Here is a 20,542-nt window from a genome sequence, read left to right as displayed (position 1 = left end):
GCCGCGGGGAGCAGTTGGAGAAGAAAGCAGCAACAACAGGCTGGGCTTTCATGGTGGAGCTTCGACGATGGACTGTTTTAAGCAGTCTTTTGAAGCAGACGTAGCTGGTCGACGCAGCTAGCCATGGCGAAGAAGCAGCAGCTCGGAGGAGTTGGTTTTGGATGCGTCGAACGTGGAAGAAACAGCTGGAACGGAGCAGCAGTAGCGCGATGGAGTTGGGCTTCGATGAAGAAGAAACAACAGCGTCCATGACGACGTGAAGCTGGTTGACAAAGCAGTGGCGATGCAGCAATAGTAGACGCAGCTGAAGCGAGCTTGATGTTGGGTTGTTCATGGTGCGAGGATGGTGGAGCATGGAGGTTGTTTATGGCTGGTGGTTCTTCGGACTGAAGGAGTAGTGTTGGCGACGAAGACGAAGATGAAGCAGCAGCTATAACGCTTCGTTGTGCACGACGACGAGGATGAAGAAGACGATGGGTTCTTAAAAGATCTGAACACAAAGTTAGCATCTTTAACAAGAAGGTGAAGTGGGTGGTCGTTGGAGAAGGAGGAGGACGATGGTGGTGGACTGCTGGTCGTAAGGTGGTGTGTGCGCTTGTGTCGAAGGAGACGAAGCTGCTGGAGCTTAGCCATGGCAGCCATGGATGTGTGTTTTAGAGTTTGGAGAAGAAAGAAGAAAAGGTGGGGGGGGGGGCGGATAGTTTTTGTTTTTAGGGTTTTCTTGGTTTTTTTTTGTTTTGCTTTGTTTTATGAAAAATGAAAGAAAAGGGGGTTTGGGTCTCTTTGGGTTATAGACTGGGTCGACCCAGTTCGAAATGGACTGGGTCGTTTGGGAAGATTGGGTATTTTTTGGGCTTGTAGCTTGAATTTGAAGAAGAGGCCCAATTCGGATTTCTCTTTGTATTTTTGTTCTCTTTTCTTCTTTTATTTTTCTAAAACTAAAATTATAAAAATACTTAAATTATTATTAAGAACTAAATTAAGTTATAAAAGCGCAAATTAACTCCCAATAACAATTAACGCACAATTAAGTAATAATTAAGCATAAAATTGTATATTCAGACATTAAATGCTAAAAATGCAAACGATGCCTATTTTTGTAATTTTTATTTTTTTTGTAAAACAAACTTAATTACTAACAATTGTAGGATTAAATCCTACATGCAAAATGCGACATTGTTTGTATTTTTATTAATTTAACAAATAAACATGCACAGACAAATACGAATAATTATTCAAAAATATCACAAAATATCACAAAATTGCACACCAAGGAAAATTATTTTATTTTTGAATTTTTTGGGAGTAATTCTCATATAGGGCAAAAATCACGTGCTTACATGAATTACACAAATTATGCCATTTGGAAGGACAAAATGGAAGATTTGCTCTATGTCAAGAATTTTCATCAACCTGTCTTTGCCACTATAAAGCCTGACAATAAATCAGATGAAGAGTGGAATTTGTTACAAAGGCAGGTTTGCGACTTTATTAGACAGTGGGTTGATGATAATGTTTTGAACCATATTTCTGGGGAGACACATGCTCAGACCCTATGTGAGCACCTTGAAAGTCTGTATGCTCGGAAAACTGGAAACAACAAGATGTTTCTAATAAAGCAAATGTTGGGTTTAAAATACCATGATGGTTCCGTGATGACAGATCATCTGAATAATTTTCAGGAGATTATGAACCAGTTATCTGCTATGGGCATTAAATTTGATAAAGAAATTCAAGGTCTGTTTCTACTTAGTTCCCTACTAGATTCTTGGGAATTTCTTAGAACTTCATTATCAAATTCTGCTCCAGATGGTGTGATCTCTATAGATTTTGCCAAGAGCAGCCTTTTAAATGAAGAGATGAGAAGAAAATCTCAGGGTTCCTCCTCATCAGATGTCTTGGTGACGTGACTCTAGGGGGAGAAGCAAGAATCGGGGTTCTCAAAATAGAGAACATAATAGAAGCAAATCCAGAAGCAGACTTAAAGATATTGAGTGCTATCATTGCGGGAAGAAAGGACACACAAAGAAGTTCTGCCGGATTTTGAAAGAGGAGAATAGAGACAAGGAAGAACAGAAAGAAGATGGCAATCGTGTGGCCACCGTCACTACAGAAGATCTTGTTACTGTCCTTGATGCGGATATGATAAATATTGCTTGTGATGAGTCAAACTGGGGTGTGGATAGTGGTGCCGCATCTCATGTGACATCAAGGAAGGAATTTTTCTCATCCTATACTCAGGGTGACTTTGGAACTTTGAGTATGGGTAATGAGACTGTATCTAGGGTGACTGATGTTGGAACGATTTGTTTGGAAACTAGTATTGGAACTAAACTAGTTTTAAACAAATGTAAAACATGCACCTGATGTTCGTTTGCACTTGATCTCTGTTGGTGTTTTGGATGATGAGGGATATGTTAGTACCAATGGTACTGGAAAGTGGAAACTCACTAAGGGTTCCATGATTGTGGCTTGTGGGGAAAAACGTCGTGGTCTATACTGGACTACGACCTCTACCTGTGTTGATATGGTGAATGTCGCTGAGAACAATAGCTCTTCAAAGTTATGGCATAAGTGGCTTAGCCACATTAGCGAGAAATGACTAAATGTTCTGGCCAAGAAGAAATTGTTGTCAAATTTTGAAAGTGCAAAATTAGAAAAATGTGATCACTGCTTGGCTGGAAAACAAAAAAGAGTTTCGTTCCAGTCTCATCCTCCTTCAAGAAAGACAGAGTTGCTTGAGTTGGTGCATTCAAATTTATGTGGTCCAATGAAGACAAAGACTTTGGGTGATGCACTTTATTTTGCTACCTTTATTGATGATTGCTCAAGGAAACTTTGGGTCTACATCTTGAAGACTAAAGACCAAGTGTTGGGTGTCTTTAAGCAGTTTCAGGCTTCAGTTGAAAGATAAATTGGAAAGAAACTGAAGTGTATTCATACTGATAACGGTGGGGAATATTGTGGACCGTTTGACGAATATTATAAGCAATAGGTTATCAGACACCAGAAGACTCCTCAACTTAATGGTTTAATAGAAAGGATGAATACGACCTTGATGGAAAGAGTCAGATGTTTGCTTTCTGAAGCAAAGTTGTCGAATTCCACTCGGGGTGAGGCTTTGTTGACCGCCGCACATGTTATTAATCTATCCCCTGCGGTTGCTTTGCAAAGTGATGTTCCAAACAACATATTGATGGTGATGGTGATAACAATGCTAATGCTGATGAGGTAAATGCTCCTACTCACGAAGCTGTGGACGAGTTAGATATTCCAGTCAGGACATCCTCTAGACCTCGTACCCCTTCCTCCCATTATTCGCCCAATGAGTATGTATTACTCACTGATGGGGGAGAACCTGAATGTTATACAAAGGCCATAGAAGATGAGCACAAGGATCAATAGATTGAATCCATGCAAGAAGAGATCAAATCTTTGCATGAGAACCATACTTATGAGTTGGTGAAATTTCCTAAGGGCATGAGAGCTTTGAAGAATAAGTGGGTGTTCAAAGTTAAAGCTGAAGAACATAGTTTGAAGCCCAGATACAAAGCTAGATTGGTTGTCAAGGGATTTGGTCAAAGAAAAGGTGTTGACTTTGAGGAAATATTTTCTCTGCCGTGAAAATTTTCTCCATTCGGACAGTTCTTGGTTTGACTGCCAGTCTTGATTTGGAGATTGAGCAGATGGATGTGAAGACTGCTTTTCTTCACGATAACTTAGAAGAGGAGATTTATATGGAACAACCTGAGGGCTTCAAGGCAAAAGGTAAAGAAAATCTTGTATGCAAACTTAAGAAGAGTCTATATGGATTGAAGCAAGCTCCCAAACAGTGGCACAAGAAGTTTGAGTATGTTATGGGGGAGCAAGGCTATAAGAAGACTTCTTCAGATCACTGTGTGTTTGTACAAAGATTTTCTGATGATGCCTTTATCATCCTCTTGCTATATGTGGATGATATGTTGATTGTGGGCAAGAATGCTTCCAAGATTGATGAGTTGAAGAAACAGTTGAATAAGTCTTTTGCAATGAAAGACTTAGGTCATGCTAAGCAGATTTTGGGCATGAGAATTACTCGTTCGAGAAAAGAAAGAAAGCTTTACTTGTCACAGGAGAAGTACATAGAACATATACTGGAGCGCTTCAATATGAAAAGTGCTAAGTTTGTTCGCACACCCCTTCCCGGTCATCTGAAGTTGAGCAAGAAGATGTGTCCTACAACAACAGAGGAAAAAGAGAGAATGCCCAAGATTCCTTATTCCTCTACTGTCGAAAGTTTGATGTATGCAATGGTATGTACTCGACCAGATATTGCTCATGCAGTCGGTGTTGTTAGCAGATTTCTCGAAAACCCAGGAAAAGAGCATTGGGAAGCTGTAAAGTGGATACTCAGGTATCTAAGAGGAAGCTCACATGAATAGTTATGTTTTGGAGGATCAAATCCAATTCTGAAGGGCTATACAGATTCTGATATGGCAGGTGACCTTGATAACAGAAAATCACTACTGGATGTTTGTTTACTTTTTTAGGGGGAGCTATATCATGGCAGTCGAAGTTGCATAAGTGTGTCGCACTATCTACAACTGAAGCGGAGTATATTGCGGCTACTGAAGTTGGCAAGGAGATGATATGGCTCAAGAGATTTCTTCAAGAACTTGGATTGCGACAGATGGATTATGTTGTCTATTGCGACAATCATAGTGCAATAGACCTGAGCAAAAACTCCATGTACCATACGAGAACAAAACACATCGACATCAGATATCATTGGATTCGTGAGCAAGTGGAGAACGAATCACTTTAGGTCAAAAAGATTCACACAAGTGAAAATCCTGCTGAGATGTTAACCAAGGTGGTACCAAGAGACAAGTTCGAGCTTTGAAAAGAACTTGTTGGCATGCGCTCAAACTAGAATCTTCGGTGTTACCTCCTTCAGGTGAATGAGACTGGAGGGAAAGATTTGTGGGGTCCATTCATAAATCAAGGAAGATAATTTTCTTCCTTTGATTGGCAACCACCATCTTTTCTTTTGCACTATCAAATATGGTAGGTTGCAGAAGAAAAAATGTCAAGATTGGTAGGCATAGCGAATCTGTATGAGAGAAAAATGTAAAATGTAAAATGTAGTAGGCGTGAGGCAGTGAAGTTCTGCCTATAAAAGGAGAGCTTCGGCTCTCATTTCTTTCACACCAAAAACCTCAGACAATACATCTGAGTGAGAGAGAGAGCAAGGTATTCCATAGACTATAAGAAAATAGTATGTGAAGAAAAATAGAGTGCGAGCGATATTATCGTGAGGTGGAAAAAACAAAAGAGTATTTTTTCTTTTGAGGGTGTAGTGGTCTTAGGAGTATTTGTACTCGTTACTACATAGTGTAAAATTCCTTGCTATAGTGATATCAGTCGCACTTCTTGGCCGTGGTTTTTTCCTTATTCAGAAGGGTTTCCACGTTAAATCTTGGTGTCATTTTTGCTGCATTTATATTTTTGCTGATTTAACCATAACTTAGTGGTCCGCGTTTATCACTAATACCGTGAATATTATTTTTTCGGGGTTTATTCCCAACAATTACATACCCACCTTTATGTTATCTTTTAAGTTACTCCGATACAGCAGTTTATGTCTCTCTATCTCATCTTCTTTTTGTGCATTGTGATATTATGTAGAGTGCCATCTTATATTCCAACAACTTTTCCATAATCAGAGTTGTTTCTTTTGCTATTGTAGTGTTGTTACTGCTTGCTGGTATTGCTTCTTTTTCATCTTTCCTTGAGCCGAGGATCTATCGAAAATAACTTTTCTATTCTTTTAAGGTAGGGAAGATTTGCGTACACTCTATCCTCCTCAGACCCCACTTTGCATTGGTTTGTTGTCGTTGTTGTTGTTGTTGTTGTTGTTGTTGTTGTTGTTATGAGTTTAGCACTCATTGACCGAGATTACACTCACCTAATACAAGTTAGGATATATATATTATGAAAGGAGTTAACTGTTGTGTTAGATTCATTGGGTAGTGCATATAGAAATTTGCCCTTTTCTGCGAATTATTGCCTTTTTTTATCCTCATCGATCATTATTTCCTCCTAAAATTCTAATATTTGCATTTTGTTGAAATGCATTTTGAAACTTTGAAGTTGTAGTAATACATTTTGAAATGTATTACTGTAATTTCCACCCATGGCTATTACAATAAAATAAGACCAGAAACAAGATATTATGGGTTCAAGCTCGAAATTCTGCTAGAATTTATTTAATTTAATGAGTTTGTAATCTATTATTTATACTTGTTTAGTCGAATTCTTAACATATATACAAAATATGAGTCAAAAATTATTTGGTTAAGTGACCTTCTACATCTGCCCTTGACGTTCAAAGTTTACTCTGTTGGGGGGGTATAATTAGCATTTTATTATTGCCACAATTTTCTTGTTGGTCTTGTCTACCTCCATCAATCGTAATCATGGGAATTCAATATCAACTTCTCCAATTTCTGCCAAAAAATAGAAAGCAGAAATAAAAAACAATATGGCTTCGCCCGGACTCGAACCGGAGACCTTCAGTGTGTTAGACTGACGTGATAACCAACTACACCACGAAACCTGTTTGCTACAAATAGTCCTTATTTATATTTATTCGCGCGCCTATAACATTAAAATATTACATTTATGTGTTGCTTAATAATTAGTGCTTATTCTGTTCCAATTTAAGAAAGAAATAAAACCATTTGAAATTGTAATTTTAAATATACCATAGGGTATGTTTAGCTACAATTTTTTTGAAACTTGTACCCTTAAACATTATAACATTTTACATTAATGTGGCAATAAAAGCTTTTTGTAAAGGGTAAAATCAATTATTTCCAAATATAAAAGTGTATCATTCTTTTTAGAGTAGATTAATTTAGAAATTAGTGTCATATAACTGAAACAAGCTATAGCAAAAAAAAAAAAAAAAAGGAATGAAGAAAGAATTTAAAAGGTAAAAGGGGGTCTTCTCTATATTAGGACTATAAATTGCAGGAAGCAGTCAAGAACATTTGAATGCAACTTTTTAGCTGCCACAACTACTACATTTATGTTTGTCTATTTGACAAGCCACAATTTTATTTTATTTTATTTTTTGGATTGTAATTAGAAGTCAAATGGACATGGGGGTCTACAATTGGAAACAAGAAATTGGGTATATATCTGAAACATTCTGATTTATATAGACGTGACATGACACTTCTCCTAAGCTACAATTCTTATCTATCCAGAACATGTTATTAGATTTTTGCCCTTTTTCTCTTCATCCCTTTCGTGAGTCCGGAATCAAAATGTTGCATTTTAGGACTCAAGACACGAAAATAGATGAAAAAAAACTGTTGGAAACAATATTATGTATAACGCATGTAAAACATGCGCTATACCTTAACGGCCAGTTATCCCGTTAAGGTATATTGCATATAATATATGCGCTATACTCAGTATTTGCCTACAGTTTAATCTCTTTCAGTTTTTGCATAAAGTTTTAGTTGTGTATTTCAACAATAACAAAAAAAATAAAATCCAGTGTAATCCTACAAATAGGGTATATGGAAGGTAGAGTATACACAGACCTTACTCCTATCTTGTGAGGGTAGAGAGGCTGTTTCTGATAGATCCTTTGTGTATTAAGTACTAATTTTGAAACTATTTGATGTACATTGACTTATACAAATTTATGGATTCAACAGTAAAAAAAACATGCAGTTAAATGAGAGACTACATCCTTTATAGTTGAATCAAAACCAGGCACAAAGTGATTCACATCAGTTCAGTAAACATATTTCTAATACAAAGGAAAATGCAGGTTCAGGACATTAAATATTTGGACTTAGATACATATATGTTAGCATGTTAAGCAATTTTGAAACTCAAACTGCAAACTTGAACTTGAATCATCTTAATATATGTGCAAAAAACCACGGCTAAACTCATCCGAATCTCCTCTTACAGGCATTCCATGTCTGTCCAATCGACCAGAACCCGGATGCACGCCTTTGCTAGTGAAGTTGGTATAATGGTTAGAACCTTTTTGCAAGCTAGATCTTGAGTACCTCTTTGTTGAGTTTGACATATCATACTGAGGTCTTAGTTTTGGTGCACTTATCGACCGCGTCTTTGCCTTAGCTGCCTCGGTGTAAGACATGTAGTTTGGATGATTACTCGAGAATTCACTCGAGCAGCTTCTTGTACCATCGCTACTCTTAGTTGGGGTAAATGGTCCTCGCCTCGAACGAGCACATTTCGATGATGCTGAGTGAAGTTGTGGGCTATTATCAGCAGAGGAGAAACAGGTTTCATCCAAGCTATAACTTAATTGCTCTGAATTCAAGCTAAGATCAGAGGAATAGAAGAGATTCCTATATTGTGTGGAAGTAATATATGGTTTTCCACTATCTATTTCAAGGATTTTGCCAATATCATCAATTGAGCCAGTTCTTGCAAAAGATCCTTGTTTTTTGTCTATTCTGCAGCTCATATGGTTTGAAGAGTTCCTCTGCATTAATACCATTTTATGTTAGGCATAAGTTTATGCAAATAGATAATGGGAAAACCGTCCAAATTTACCTCTCTAGCATATAAAATACAATAACAACAACAATATACCCAGTATATTCCCATAGTGTGGGATCTAAAAAATGTATACACATGCTATTTTCGATAGACCCTTAGCTCATGAGAAGCAATTCACATCAGTTCTCTAGCATATGAAGTATTTTAATTTTATGTGCCATTATATTTTTGGGTCATTCATATCCTTGTCATTAGCAAGTCGTCTCGTACTTCCCCTACACCGTAACATGGCTCTATCATGGATTGGTTGGATTCCACGTATCAAAATACATCAGGAAAAAGGTCCGGACTTATCTCTCTAGTTGTCACTCTAGTCTAAAGTTATCTTCCATTATACTTTAGGTTGGAACTCCGTTAGGATCAAGGGCAGCTACAAGGCAATTTGCTAACAACAACAGTATGAACGGCATCAAAGCATAACGGAGAGTAAAGAGAGATATTTTCAATAGTTTTCCCTAGATAATGAGTCTCCTGAAGCATAAAATATCCAACCAATACCTTGAGCATAAACATTTGATCAATCTTCATGCTCCTTGCACGGATAATATGCTCGAACTTATCAGGAGTTGCAGGACCCTATACACCAAGATTCAGAAATACAATTATTAAACCAGGACAAAATCTTTGTAAAACTAAAAATTTACCTCAATCAGTTGACAATTACGACAACTTGTTACTAATTAACATATTTCCAGCTTCTTTTCAAATTTGAAAATGGAGGGGAAGGAGATAATTTACTTACATGATGAAAAAATTGAATAGACTTGGCGCTAAAATGAGGCGATTCAGAAACCTGAGATCGTCCAGCACGAGCTCTCGACTGAGCTCTTATCAAGGCCTGCATACGCCGTAGCATATCAGCAGTTTGCTTCCTCACAATATGACCTCTTACTAATGCCTGAAGCTTCACAAGTCCCTTCAATGCCCTTAATGCTCTCCTTGACTTCAAATTTATGCACAAAATAGAAAATCAGTAAACTAGCTAGTCGTATAATCAAGTTGCACCGGCGAATACAGGATCTCGAGCTGGTGAGTTTAGAATGAGTGATTTTATTATTTGGATGCACTTTAATGTTTTTTTACCAATGTGTACGTAGTTTGAGCAAAAAAGCGAAAGCAATGAGTTTAGTTTAAATATACAGAAACACGTTCTGGGTCCGCCTCTGCACGTGTGGCTTAGTATAATTATTGAGTTTCTTTTTAATATAGAAAAATATTAAAAAGAGGGTGAATGAGAAATGGAGAGAAATGAAAATTTTGAGTAAAATTTTAAGTTTCCCTCTCTTTTTAATGAGACATTGTCCCTCATTGGTAGAGAAAAAGGAGTTTGGTAGGTTTATATACAAATGCACTTCATGTAGCTCTTAAAGAGTTAGGAAGAAGGCAAGCCTCGCGCCGTCGTCGCTCGCTCGGCTTCGGCTTCGGCTTCGGCTTCGGTCAAATGATCGATTGATTTTTTGGACCCAATATATTTATTAATAGTGAATATTAATGAGCAAGTGCTCATTCCACCATGTTGAGTGCTTCCTCCATTAACTAAAAGCCTTAGTGCTCCAGCCACCATGAGAAAATGCTTCACCAAATGAGTGTGTTTACTAGCTGATTACACTATAAAAGAAAGGTGCCAGCAGTTTTTTGAAAAACAGAAAAAACAAACAGAAAATAGAAAGCAACAAGCAATCTGATTTCCTCTTCTGTTATCGCTCAACATTGGCTATAAATTGCATTCCTTCCTCTCAGAATTTCCATTCGACTTCTGAGTTCTCCTCCTTTCTTGTGCATTGCTTTAAACTACAAACAAAACCGTAAGTGTGATTTGCTGTCGAACTTTGTGTTAGCTGAAACACTGGGGTTTGAAGTAGCGCTACACCAGTGTGTAATTCGTTCTATCCTGGGAGGAAATAATCCATAACCTTGGGTACTAGAAGGGGATTAAATTCCTTAAGGAAACACTGTGAATTCAGTGGGCTCGAATTAATTACTGTTTCATTTATATTTACGTTTATAGGTTAACGTTCTTTTCTCCAAAATTATTATTTACAAATACAGGTCAAATAAAAATTAACAAGCTTATAAAAATATTAACAAACTTAAGGAATTTAACAATTTTAATTTTTGTATTTGTATTATTCTTATTATTCTGGAAACTAAAACCTTTGTGGTTTTGGGTACTCCCGTTTGGAGAGTAAAGCCTTCGTGGCGGTTTGTTGGAAATTAAAATCTACGTAATTTTTTTTCTCCAAGTTTAAACGTTTGTTTGTGTCATTCTTTTACAGAAATGGAAAATGACAACGAAAATCGAGCTATTTCGATGATGACAGCCAACGCATCAACAAGCCGAACATCGACGTTGGCACCGGCAGAGAAACTCGGAAAATTTTTCGGGATAGATTTCAAGCGCTGGCAGCAGAAGATGTTCTTCTACTTGACTACGTTATGTCTACAGAAGTTCATCAAGGAAGATGTTCCTGATCTGCCTGATGAAACTCCAGAGAATGAAAGCTTTCTCGTGATTGAGGCGTGGAAGCATTCTGATTTTTTGTGCAAGAATTATACTCTTAGCGAACTGGATGATAATCTGTATAATGTATACAGTGGCGTGGAGACATCAAAAGAATTGTGGAATGCGCTTGAAAAGAAATACAAAACTGAAGATATCGGGATGAAGAAATTCGTCGCTGCAAAATTTTTGGACTACAAAATGGTAGATAGCAAGTCTGTTATTACTCAAGTCCAGGAATTGCAAGTAATTATTCATGATCTACTTGCTGAAGGTATATTTCAAAAGAATACTGATGTTGAAAGTAAAATGTTTAGTAATTTTACCAACGGAATTTTCATTGAAGGTCTTGTCATCAATGAAGCATTCCAAGTAGCAGCAATAATTGAGAAGTTGCCTCCATTGTGGAAGGACTTCAAAAATTATTTGAAACACAAACGAAAGGAGATGTCCCTTGAAGATCTCATTGTTCGATTGAGAATCGAAGAGGACAATAAAGCTGCTGAAAAGAGAGGCCGTGGAAATTCAACAATAATGAGAGCAAATATTGTTGAAGATAACAAAAAGAGAAAGAAGGCTTCTGGTCCGAAATACAACCCAAGCAAGAAGCGGTTTAGTGGAAACTGCTACAACTGTGAAAAAATTGGACACAAATCTACGGAGTGTCATGCTCGGAAGAAAGACAAGAAAAGGGGTCAAGCAAACATGGTAGAAAAGCATGATGATGTTGATGACTTGTGTGCCATGCTTTCTGAATGCAACCTGGTAGGAAATCCTAAGGAGTGGTGGATTGATTCTGGAGCCACTCGCCATGTTTGTGCTATGAGGGAAGCATTTTCTACCTATGCTTCTGCTAGACCCGAAGAGACGCTTTCTATGGGAAATGCTACTACAACAAAAATTGAAGGATATGGGAAGATATTTCTCAAGATGACTTCTGGCAAGGTCATGACTTTGAACAACCTCCTTCATGTTCCCGAAATTAGGAAGAATTTAGTCTCTACTGGACTTCTTGTAAAACACGGTTTCAAGTGCGTTTTTGTATCCGACAAGGTTGTAATAAGTAAGAATGAAATATTTGTAGGAAAAGGTTACCTCACGAGGCCCTTTTCAAGCTCAATGTAATAGTTGTTGACAATAATAATAAGACTTCAGTTTCTTCTTACTTACTTGAGTCTAATGATTTATGGCATGTACGTTTGGGTCATGTCAATTATAAAACCTTACGGAAAATGATTAACTTGGAAATATTGCCTAAGTTTGAATGCGAAAAATCAGAATATCAAATATGTGTGGAATCTAAGTATGTTAAACATCCTTATAAGTCGGTTGAAAGGAATTCAAATCCTTTAGATTTAATTTACACAGATATTTGTGACATGAAGTCAATACCATCTCACGGTGGAAAGAAGTATTTCATAACTTTTATTGACGACAGTACTCGATATCGCTATGTAAAGATGAAGCAATAGACACATTCAGGCAATATAAAAATGAAGTTGAAACACAACTTAACAAGAAAGTCAAAATGATAAGAAGTGATAGGGGTGGTGAATATGAATCTCCTTTTGAAGAAATATGTCTAGAATATGGAATTATTCATCAAACAACAGCCCCTTACACGCCCCAATCCAATGGAATTGCGGAAAGAAAGAACTGTTCATTAAAGAAGATGATGAACGCATTGTTGGTAAGTTCTGGTTTGCCACGGAACTTGTGGGGGGGAGTCGTTCTTACGGCTAGCCGAATACTAAATCGAGTACCCCATAGCAAAACAAAATCCATTCCATATGAAAAATGGAAAGGAAGGAAGCCCAACTTGAATTATTTTAAAGTGTGGGGGTGTTTGGCAAAAATGCAAGTTCCTAAACCTAAAAGGGTAAAAATAGGACCGAAAATAATTGATTGTGTTTTCATAGGATATGCGACCAATAGTAAAGCATATCGATTTCTGGTTCATAAATCAGAAAATCCTGACATTCATAATAATACGGTTATAGAATCAGATAATGCTGAGTTCTTTGAAAATATATATCCGTATAAAAAGGAATGTGAGTTGTTTGGTGAAGGATCTAAACGACCTCGGGAAGAAACAAAAGAAAGTACATTTTATCAGGAGGATCCAAGACGTAGTAAACGTCAAAGAACGTCTACTTCGTTTGGACCAGATTTTGTGACTTTCTTATTGGAAAATGAGCCTCGAACATTTAAAGAAGCTATGTCTTCTTCGGAATCATTGTTCTGGAAAGAGGCAGTCAATAGTGAAATAGAATCCATATTGAACAACCATACATGGGAATTGGTTGATCTTCCTCCTAGAAATAAACCTTTGGGGTGTAAATGGATTTTTAAAAGAAAAATGAAAGATGATGGCACTATGATAGTTTTAAAGCAAGACTTGTTGTCAAAGGGTATAGACAACGAGAAGGTCTTGACTACTTTGATACATATTCTCCAGTGACGAGAATTACGTCCATACGAATGCTAGTAGCTTTAGCTGCAGTTTATGGTCTTGAAATTCATCAAATGGACGTAAAGACAGCCTTCTTAAATGGAGATTTGGGGGAAGAAATTTACATGGAACAACTTGAAGGGTTTGTGGTTCCAGGTAAAGAAAAGAAGGTGTGTAGACTTGTTAAGTCCTTTTACGGACTAAAACAAGCACCCAAACAATGGCATGCGAAATTTGACCAAACAATATTGTCAAATGGTTTTAAGATAAATGAATGTGATAAATGTGTGTACATTAAAATTGTTCCAAATCACATAGTCATTGTTTGCCTATATGTGGATGATATGCTGATAATGAGTAATGACATTGCCAACATAAATGCTACTATGTGTATGCTCACTAGCAAGTTTGATATGAAAAACTTGGGAGTTGCTGATTTAATTCTGGGAATTAAGATCCATAAGACTCCTCAAGATCTGGCATTATAAAAATCTCATTATATTAAGATAGTACTTGAAAAATTCAAGCACTTGGGCTTTAAAGTTGCAAAGACTCCAATTGACGTGAATCTTGTACTAGCAAAAAATAAAGGCCAAAGCATATCACAATTGGATTATGCTCGTGTGTTGGGATGCTTAATGTATATCATGAATTGTATACGACCAGATATAGCTGTGCTATAAGTAAACTGAGCCGATATACGAGCAATCCAGGCTAATCTCATTGGATGGCAATGAAACGAGTTTTGGGATATTTAGAACATACCCAAACTTTGATTTGCACTACAGTAAATTCCCTGCGGTGATTGAGGGATACTGTGATACAAATTGGATCACCGGTTCAACTGATTCTATGTTCACGAGTGGATATGTATTTACTATTGGTGGAAGAGCGGTATCTTGGAAGTCGTCCAAACAAACATGTATTGCCCGCTCTACAATGGAGGCTGAGTTCATAGCCTAAGATAAAGCTGGTGAAGAAGCTGAATAGCTCCAGAATTTCTTAGAAGACATTCCATTTTGGCCCAAACCGTTGGCACCAATATGCATACATTGCGATAGCTAAGCGGCAATTGGAAGGGCTGAAAGCGTTATGTATAACGGTAAATCTCGTCATATACGATGAAGACATAAAACCGTTAGACAACTTCTCTCTAGAGGAATTATCACGATTGACTATATAAAGTCAAGTGATAATGTGTCAGATCCACTTACAAAAGGCCTAACTAGAGAGGTAGTTAAGAAATCATCGAGAGGAATGGGACTATGGCCGAGAACAAGTCATTGTGGCGGTAACTCTACCTAGAAGACTAGAGATCCCAAGATCTAGGTTCAAGGAGATCAAGTAAAGTCATTAATGAAGGTTCAAAATTGTCAACAAAAATCTTGGTCCATTCTCGTGATGAGACAATGTTCAGTACCAAGGATAAAGCATTAAGGCTTTTTAATGATTTCTAAATTTGATACGGGATATATCAAATAGTGTATCTACGAGATAACACGTTTAGGAATCACCTATGTAAGTGTGAAGTGTTAGCCGCTTCAAGGAGAATTCTGCAAGGCCAATTCTCTACGCACTTATGAAACCAGGCGGTGTTCATGGCTGAAACGAACACAACAATGAGAACCAAAGATGGTTAAGAGTTGATTGTGTGACTTATGGTTGTCTAGGTATACACTAAAGTACGACGGTTCAAAGATATCAAATATACCGATTGACTGAGTATATCCGACATAAGTTCACTACGGAAAGTTCAAAGGGAAACATACTTATCCAGATGCAATTAATCCTTGCTTGCAAATCACATAAGTTTATCATGCATACTTCCGTGATATAGCCATTCCCCATTCATGTGGGGGATTGTTGAGTTTTTTTTTAATATAGAAAGGTATTAAAAAGAGGGTGAATGAGAAATGGAGGGAAATAAAAAAATTTGAGTAAAATTTTAAGTTTTCCTCTCTTTTTAATGAGACATTGTCCCTCATTGGTAGAGGAAAAGGAGTTTGGTGGGTTTATATACAAATGCACTTCATGTAGCTCTTAAAGAGTTAGGAAGAAGGCAAGCCTCGCGCCGTCATCGCTCGCTCGCTCGGCTCGGCTTCGGCTTCAACTTCGGATTTGATTGATTAATTTTTTGGACCAAATTTATTTGTTAATAGTGAATATTAACGTAATATTATCTGTGTTTGTAATGGATGTTTTCCAATCCGTGAATATTAATGAGCAAGTGCTCATTCCACCATGTTGAGTGCTTCCTCCATTAATTAAAAGCCTTAGTGCTCCAGCCACCATGAGAAAATGCTTCACCAAATGAGTATGTTTACCAACTGATTACACTATAAAAGAAAGGTGCCAACAGCTTGTTGAAAAACAGAAAAAACGGACAGAAAACAGAAAGCAATGAGCAATCTGATTTCCTCTTCTGTTATCGCTCAACATTGGTTATAAATTGCATTCCTTCCTCTCAGAATTTCCATTCGACTTCTGAGTTCTCCTCCTTTCTTGTGCATTGCTTTAAACTACAAACAAAGCAACCGTAAGTGTGATTTGCTGCCGAACTTTGTGTTCGTTGAAACACTGGGGTTTGAAGTACCGCTACACCAGTGTGTAATTCGTTCTATCCTGAGAGGAAATAATCCATAACCTTGGGTACTAGGAGGGGATTAAATTCCTTAAGGAAACACTGTGAATTCAGTGGGCTCGAATTAATTATTGTTTTATTTATATTTACGTTTATAGGCTATCGTTCTTTTCTCTAGAATTATTATTTACAAATACAAGTCAAATAAAAATTAGCAAGCTTATAAAAATATTAACAATAATGTCAAGTGACATTAAATTCATGAATCAGGTTGTGTCAAGAGAAAATACTAAATTCCAAAAAGAAATGGAGTTGTTTTATATGGATGATTTTCTATGGAACTTGGAACAAAAAGCATGAAATTTTTTCAAAAGTGATAGGCGCCCTAACCATTCATTTTCACACTTTCCTAAAGTCTAAGTTTGACCTTTTCAGAAATTTAGGACAGATGACCATTCACCAAAACCTTGACCAATGTCTTTGTATTATCAACTTGAGACATATTAATTCTTATATTCAAATTCAACAAAGTGGTCCATTAAAATTTTCTCCTTGTCAACATCATCTATATTTACATTAAATCAATGAATACATATCATTTATTTTTTAATATGTTTTTATTACTTATCATAATTAATTACTACATACTTATCTTAAACTATTGCTTAACTTTTCTTTTTCTTTGTGTGTCTAATTCTTTTCTATGATGATAAAAGGAGCACCACATAAGAGTGAAGCTAGTTTAAAAGCAACAAAAGAGTACCCATTGCCAAATTCGTGCAACATTAAATAGGTTCATCAAAAACAGTCCCATGTCAGCCTGTAGCAGTACTTGCCAGATTTCACAAATGTTTCATAGGTAAAACCTTATTTACATCAAATAAATAACATAATTATTTGATATAAACACCGGATGCTTCATGTATGACATACTACCAAAGAAAAATATGAAAGAGTTTATATAACTTTAATATATTCACGTACAAAAATTCTATCGGCTCATTTTTAGAATAACTACTGGTATTATTGATGGTAAATAAAACTAACAGCCAAAAAAAATAAGGTAGATAACTTGCATTATAGCAAGCTAAACCATAAAATTTATTTACACAATCAGTGTATGTGAGTTAACTCTATAACAAAAGGATAAGAACTCCCTCTTGTTATGACTACATATATTTCTCGAAGTACAACAAAGGATGTGGTGCAGTGGATGAGACTGCTTTTCCCTTAATCAGGGGTCTTGAGTTCGAGCCCTGAGTATGGAAAAATCCTTGGTAGAGAGCGTTTCTCTCCGAATGGGCCCTATGCGACGTAAATTCGAATATAATTAGGCTCCAATGCGAGTAACGGACACCGAGCGTAAAATCAAAAAAAATATTTCTCGAAGTACAAAGATTACTGAATGAAACTCGAAAACTCTGCACCGACCACAAAATTTTCTAGTTTTAGATATTTAGGTCCACACGGGTCCAAACTAGTCTACTTTCCTCTTCCCAGCATACATTTCACACCAGATCCCAACCCCCACCCCCACCCCCTGTGCCTACCCCAACTCCCAATAAGAATTTTAAGAAAACAAGATTATAACAAAATTTGCACGTGCCAAATTCTGCTCATCACGGCTTAAGTAAAGGGGAAAAAAGCATCTAATTTGTCTTTTTGTTTTCTTTTGTCGAAATGTAAACCTTAATCTTTCGTGATTTTAATTTTGCTTCCCCATTAACATTATGTGTCTGCTAAATTCATTAATTTTTACACAAAAATATTACTCATAAGAGTAAAATTTTCCAATGTAAATTCGAATTTAATCGGCCCCAATACGAATACCGTACGCCAAATAAGAAACTGAAAAAAGAAGAAGAGAGAATTTATCGTGTAATATGTGTCCCTTTTATGAAGTAAAAATAGCATTGTCTAGCCAGTTTTCGGACTGGTCATTCAAAAATAGCCAGCGTTTACCAAGTCAATGAAAAATAGCCACTATTTTGCTGCAATAGAGACCGGTCCAGCATAATATACTGGAGTTCAGTGCACCTGTGTATGAATTTTCAGCATATTATGCTGAACCGGTATACTTTACTGGCTCCAGTATAATATACTAGAACTCCAGTATATTATGCTGAAGTATTTTTTCGGATTTTGAACAGTGTTTTCGTTCAGATTTATCTTTACATAAAAAGTGGCCAAATTTCGATTACTTTTAAAACTAGGCTATTTTTGAACGACCACTTGTAAATCTGGCTATTTTTAAATTTCTCCCTTTTATGAAGACTAGTAAAATGTCCAATTTCTTTGCCCCGATTGTAACAAAACCTTCTACACCTTTTTCACCGTCCTTTACATATTACGAGTAAATTGTTCCTATCAAGAATTATTGGTGGAATGATCAAAATGGAAAAGGCAAAAAAGAATATACTCCGTCCATCTCAAATTATTTGTCGTAAATATTAAAAATATTTTTCATATTATTCGTCATTTTAGAAGTTCAAGATTAAAGTAATTTTTTTATTCTACCCTTAATATTAATTGTTCTTGAAAACTATAAATACCTTAATTATGAGTAAATATTAAATGAAGAGAGATTATATTTTAAGACATAAATAAGGGTAAAATAATAAAAAAAATTCATATTTAATATTTTCTTAAGGGGCGTGTAAAAGATAAATATGACAGATAATTTGAGAAGGGATAGTATTACCCTTCTCTTTCATTTTATGTGAAAATGTTCTAAACACGAGGTTCAAATAATCTAATTTCCAATGTGATTTGCATGAATCTATAAATAAAATTTATATATTTAAAAGAACGAGAAAAATATTTTGACAAACTTATGGAGTAGTAAAAAAATCATTATTTGACGTGAAATGAAACAAAGAGAGGACTCTATAACTAACCAGATAAGCTCGGAAATATGACTGTATCACGACGGCAGCCCATTCTTTACGACTAAAAACGACACCGTTCCACGTCGTCACCGCTGCTGTACCACCGCTACTAGCTGTCAGCTCCACCACCTCGTCTACCGTGACGGGGCTGTTGGTGGGGTCCACTGCACAAAGCATATGTAGCATATAGTATAATATAACTGAACTAGTGTTTACGTAGAGATATATGCTTTTTTCGTTCCAATTTATGCGGGTTTAAGATAAGTGGTTTTACAAGTATAAAAGCATTACATTAAAAGTAAAATGAAAAATCTAATGTTACATTATTTCCAAATATATATAGAAATATCACATTATTCTCGAAAAGAATTAATAAGGAAATACCATATAGTAGTATGTTAAAAAATCAATAAAAATTTATATCAAATATTAAATTCCGAACTCATAATTGTAAGAACGTACAAAGACTGATCAATTTACCAAATTTAGATCTTGAATCCGTCTCCGCTACTACTACGTCATTTCTATCGTGAACTGACGTGGAGACACCGTAGTGGTGTGATCTATCATGGTGGTGATCATGGTGGCGCTGTTGAAAATCCTTATCTCTGTAGGATTTAACGTCACTCCATTTATTTTGTAGTGATGAAGAAGAAGAAGAAGAGTCAAGTTTCTTGAAACTGAAGAGTGCTTTGAACCATTTGGATGCTTTGCCCATATTGTTTCAAGTTAAAGATGAAAATTTAAAGAGGTTTATCACATGATAAGGGGACTAAAGTAAGAAAGGGAGAGAAGAGAAGAAGAAGAAGAAGAAGGAGGAGGAGAGTGGTTGGGAATGAGAGAAGATTTGTGAAAATTTTGAGAAGTCAAATGTAATGTGCTATCCCGTAGGACATTGGGATAATATGTATGTATGACTTCTTCTTCTTTCACCAATACTTTATATATTTTGTCATTTAAAAACACACTGCTTATGTAGATGATATTTATATTTTTTTTGTTGTACGTATTTTAACGAGTTATATTTTTCAGGTTTCTAATAGTACTTCTTATGGACGATTGATTATATGTAGTTATAGATGACTTGATAGAGTACATTTTTATATTGTGATCATGGTATAGAAATTAAAAATCTAAGGGGTCGCGCGTTTGGTTCACAGACAAGTTATGCAGAGATTACTACACAAAAGTTAATAGTCACTGAATTATTTAATGTATATACATTTCTTGTTGCATGTTTAGTTTGTTGTCAGGATATTTAAAAATAGATATACAAGGATATATTACAAAATAAGTGACTTGCCACGTCAATATTAACTAGAGGAGACAAAAAGGTAGCGAAAGCTTTTAATCAGTTTCTTTGGAAGTTTCACCAACAAAGGCAATTTGGCGGAATAGGTTTTCTTTGTTATGAAATAAAAGCAATTTAGTAAAATATGAACAAGAAATAGAGATAGAGAGAATGAGAGATTTTCTTCTTTAATTGTATGTGTTTACCTATCTATTACAAGACCTTTATATAGGTA

At 36.1% G+C, this 20,542-nt stretch overlaps 1 protein-coding gene and 1 non-coding gene across 2 annotated transcripts; both read right to left on the bottom strand.

Annotated features, from left to right (window-relative positions):
* Window positions 1-6,524: 6,524 nt before the first annotated feature.
* On the bottom strand, window positions 6,525-6,598 carry TRNAV-AAC (transfer RNA valine (anticodon AAC)). The gene has a single exon. It is a non-coding gene; the product is annotated as a tRNA-Val (tRNA).
* Window positions 6,599-7,729: 1,131 nt separating this feature from the next.
* On the bottom strand, window positions 7,730-19,924 carry LOC107787938 (protein IQ-DOMAIN 22-like). Its single transcript, XM_075253409.1, has 5 exons — window positions 19,497-19,924; window positions 19,026-19,180; window positions 9,338-9,538; window positions 9,094-9,171; window positions 7,730-8,518 (listed from the first exon to the last, which is right to left on the bottom strand). The coding sequence occupies exons 1-5, from the start codon at window positions 19,732-19,734 to the stop codon at window positions 7,922-7,924; spliced, it is 1,269 nt and encodes a 422-aa protein (XP_075109510.1). The 5' UTR covers window positions 19,735-19,924; the 3' UTR covers window positions 7,730-7,921.
* Between the last annotated feature and the right edge of the window lie 618 nt (window positions 19,925-20,542).

Source organism: Nicotiana tabacum, chromosome 5, assembly GCF_000715075.1.
Source record: "Nicotiana tabacum cultivar K326 chromosome 5, ASM71507v2, whole genome shotgun sequence".
In the NCBI taxonomy this organism is placed as follows: domain Eukaryota; kingdom Viridiplantae; phylum Streptophyta; class Magnoliopsida; order Solanales; family Solanaceae; genus Nicotiana; species Nicotiana tabacum.
The sequence above is the reverse complement of the archived record's forward strand: the minus strand, read 5'-3'. Positions and strand labels throughout refer to the sequence as shown.

What these genes read in the sequence shown, in the direction of transcription:
- LOC107787938 (XM_075253409.1), bottom strand. Translation starts at nt 19,734, where the DNA reads ATGGGCAAAGCATCCAAATGGTTCAAAGCACTCTTCAGTTTCAAGAAA. An exon ending in GGATTCAAGATCTAAATTTG is followed by an intron (nt 19,181 to 19,496) that starts GTAAATTGATCA and finishes TGCTTTGTGCAG; the next exon opens with TGGACCCCACCAACAGCCCC. An exon ending in CTATTCAATTTTTTCATCAT is followed by an intron (nt 9,172 to 9,337) that starts GTAAGTAAATTA and finishes CTTGGTGTATAG; the next exon opens with GGTCCTGCAACTCCTGATAA.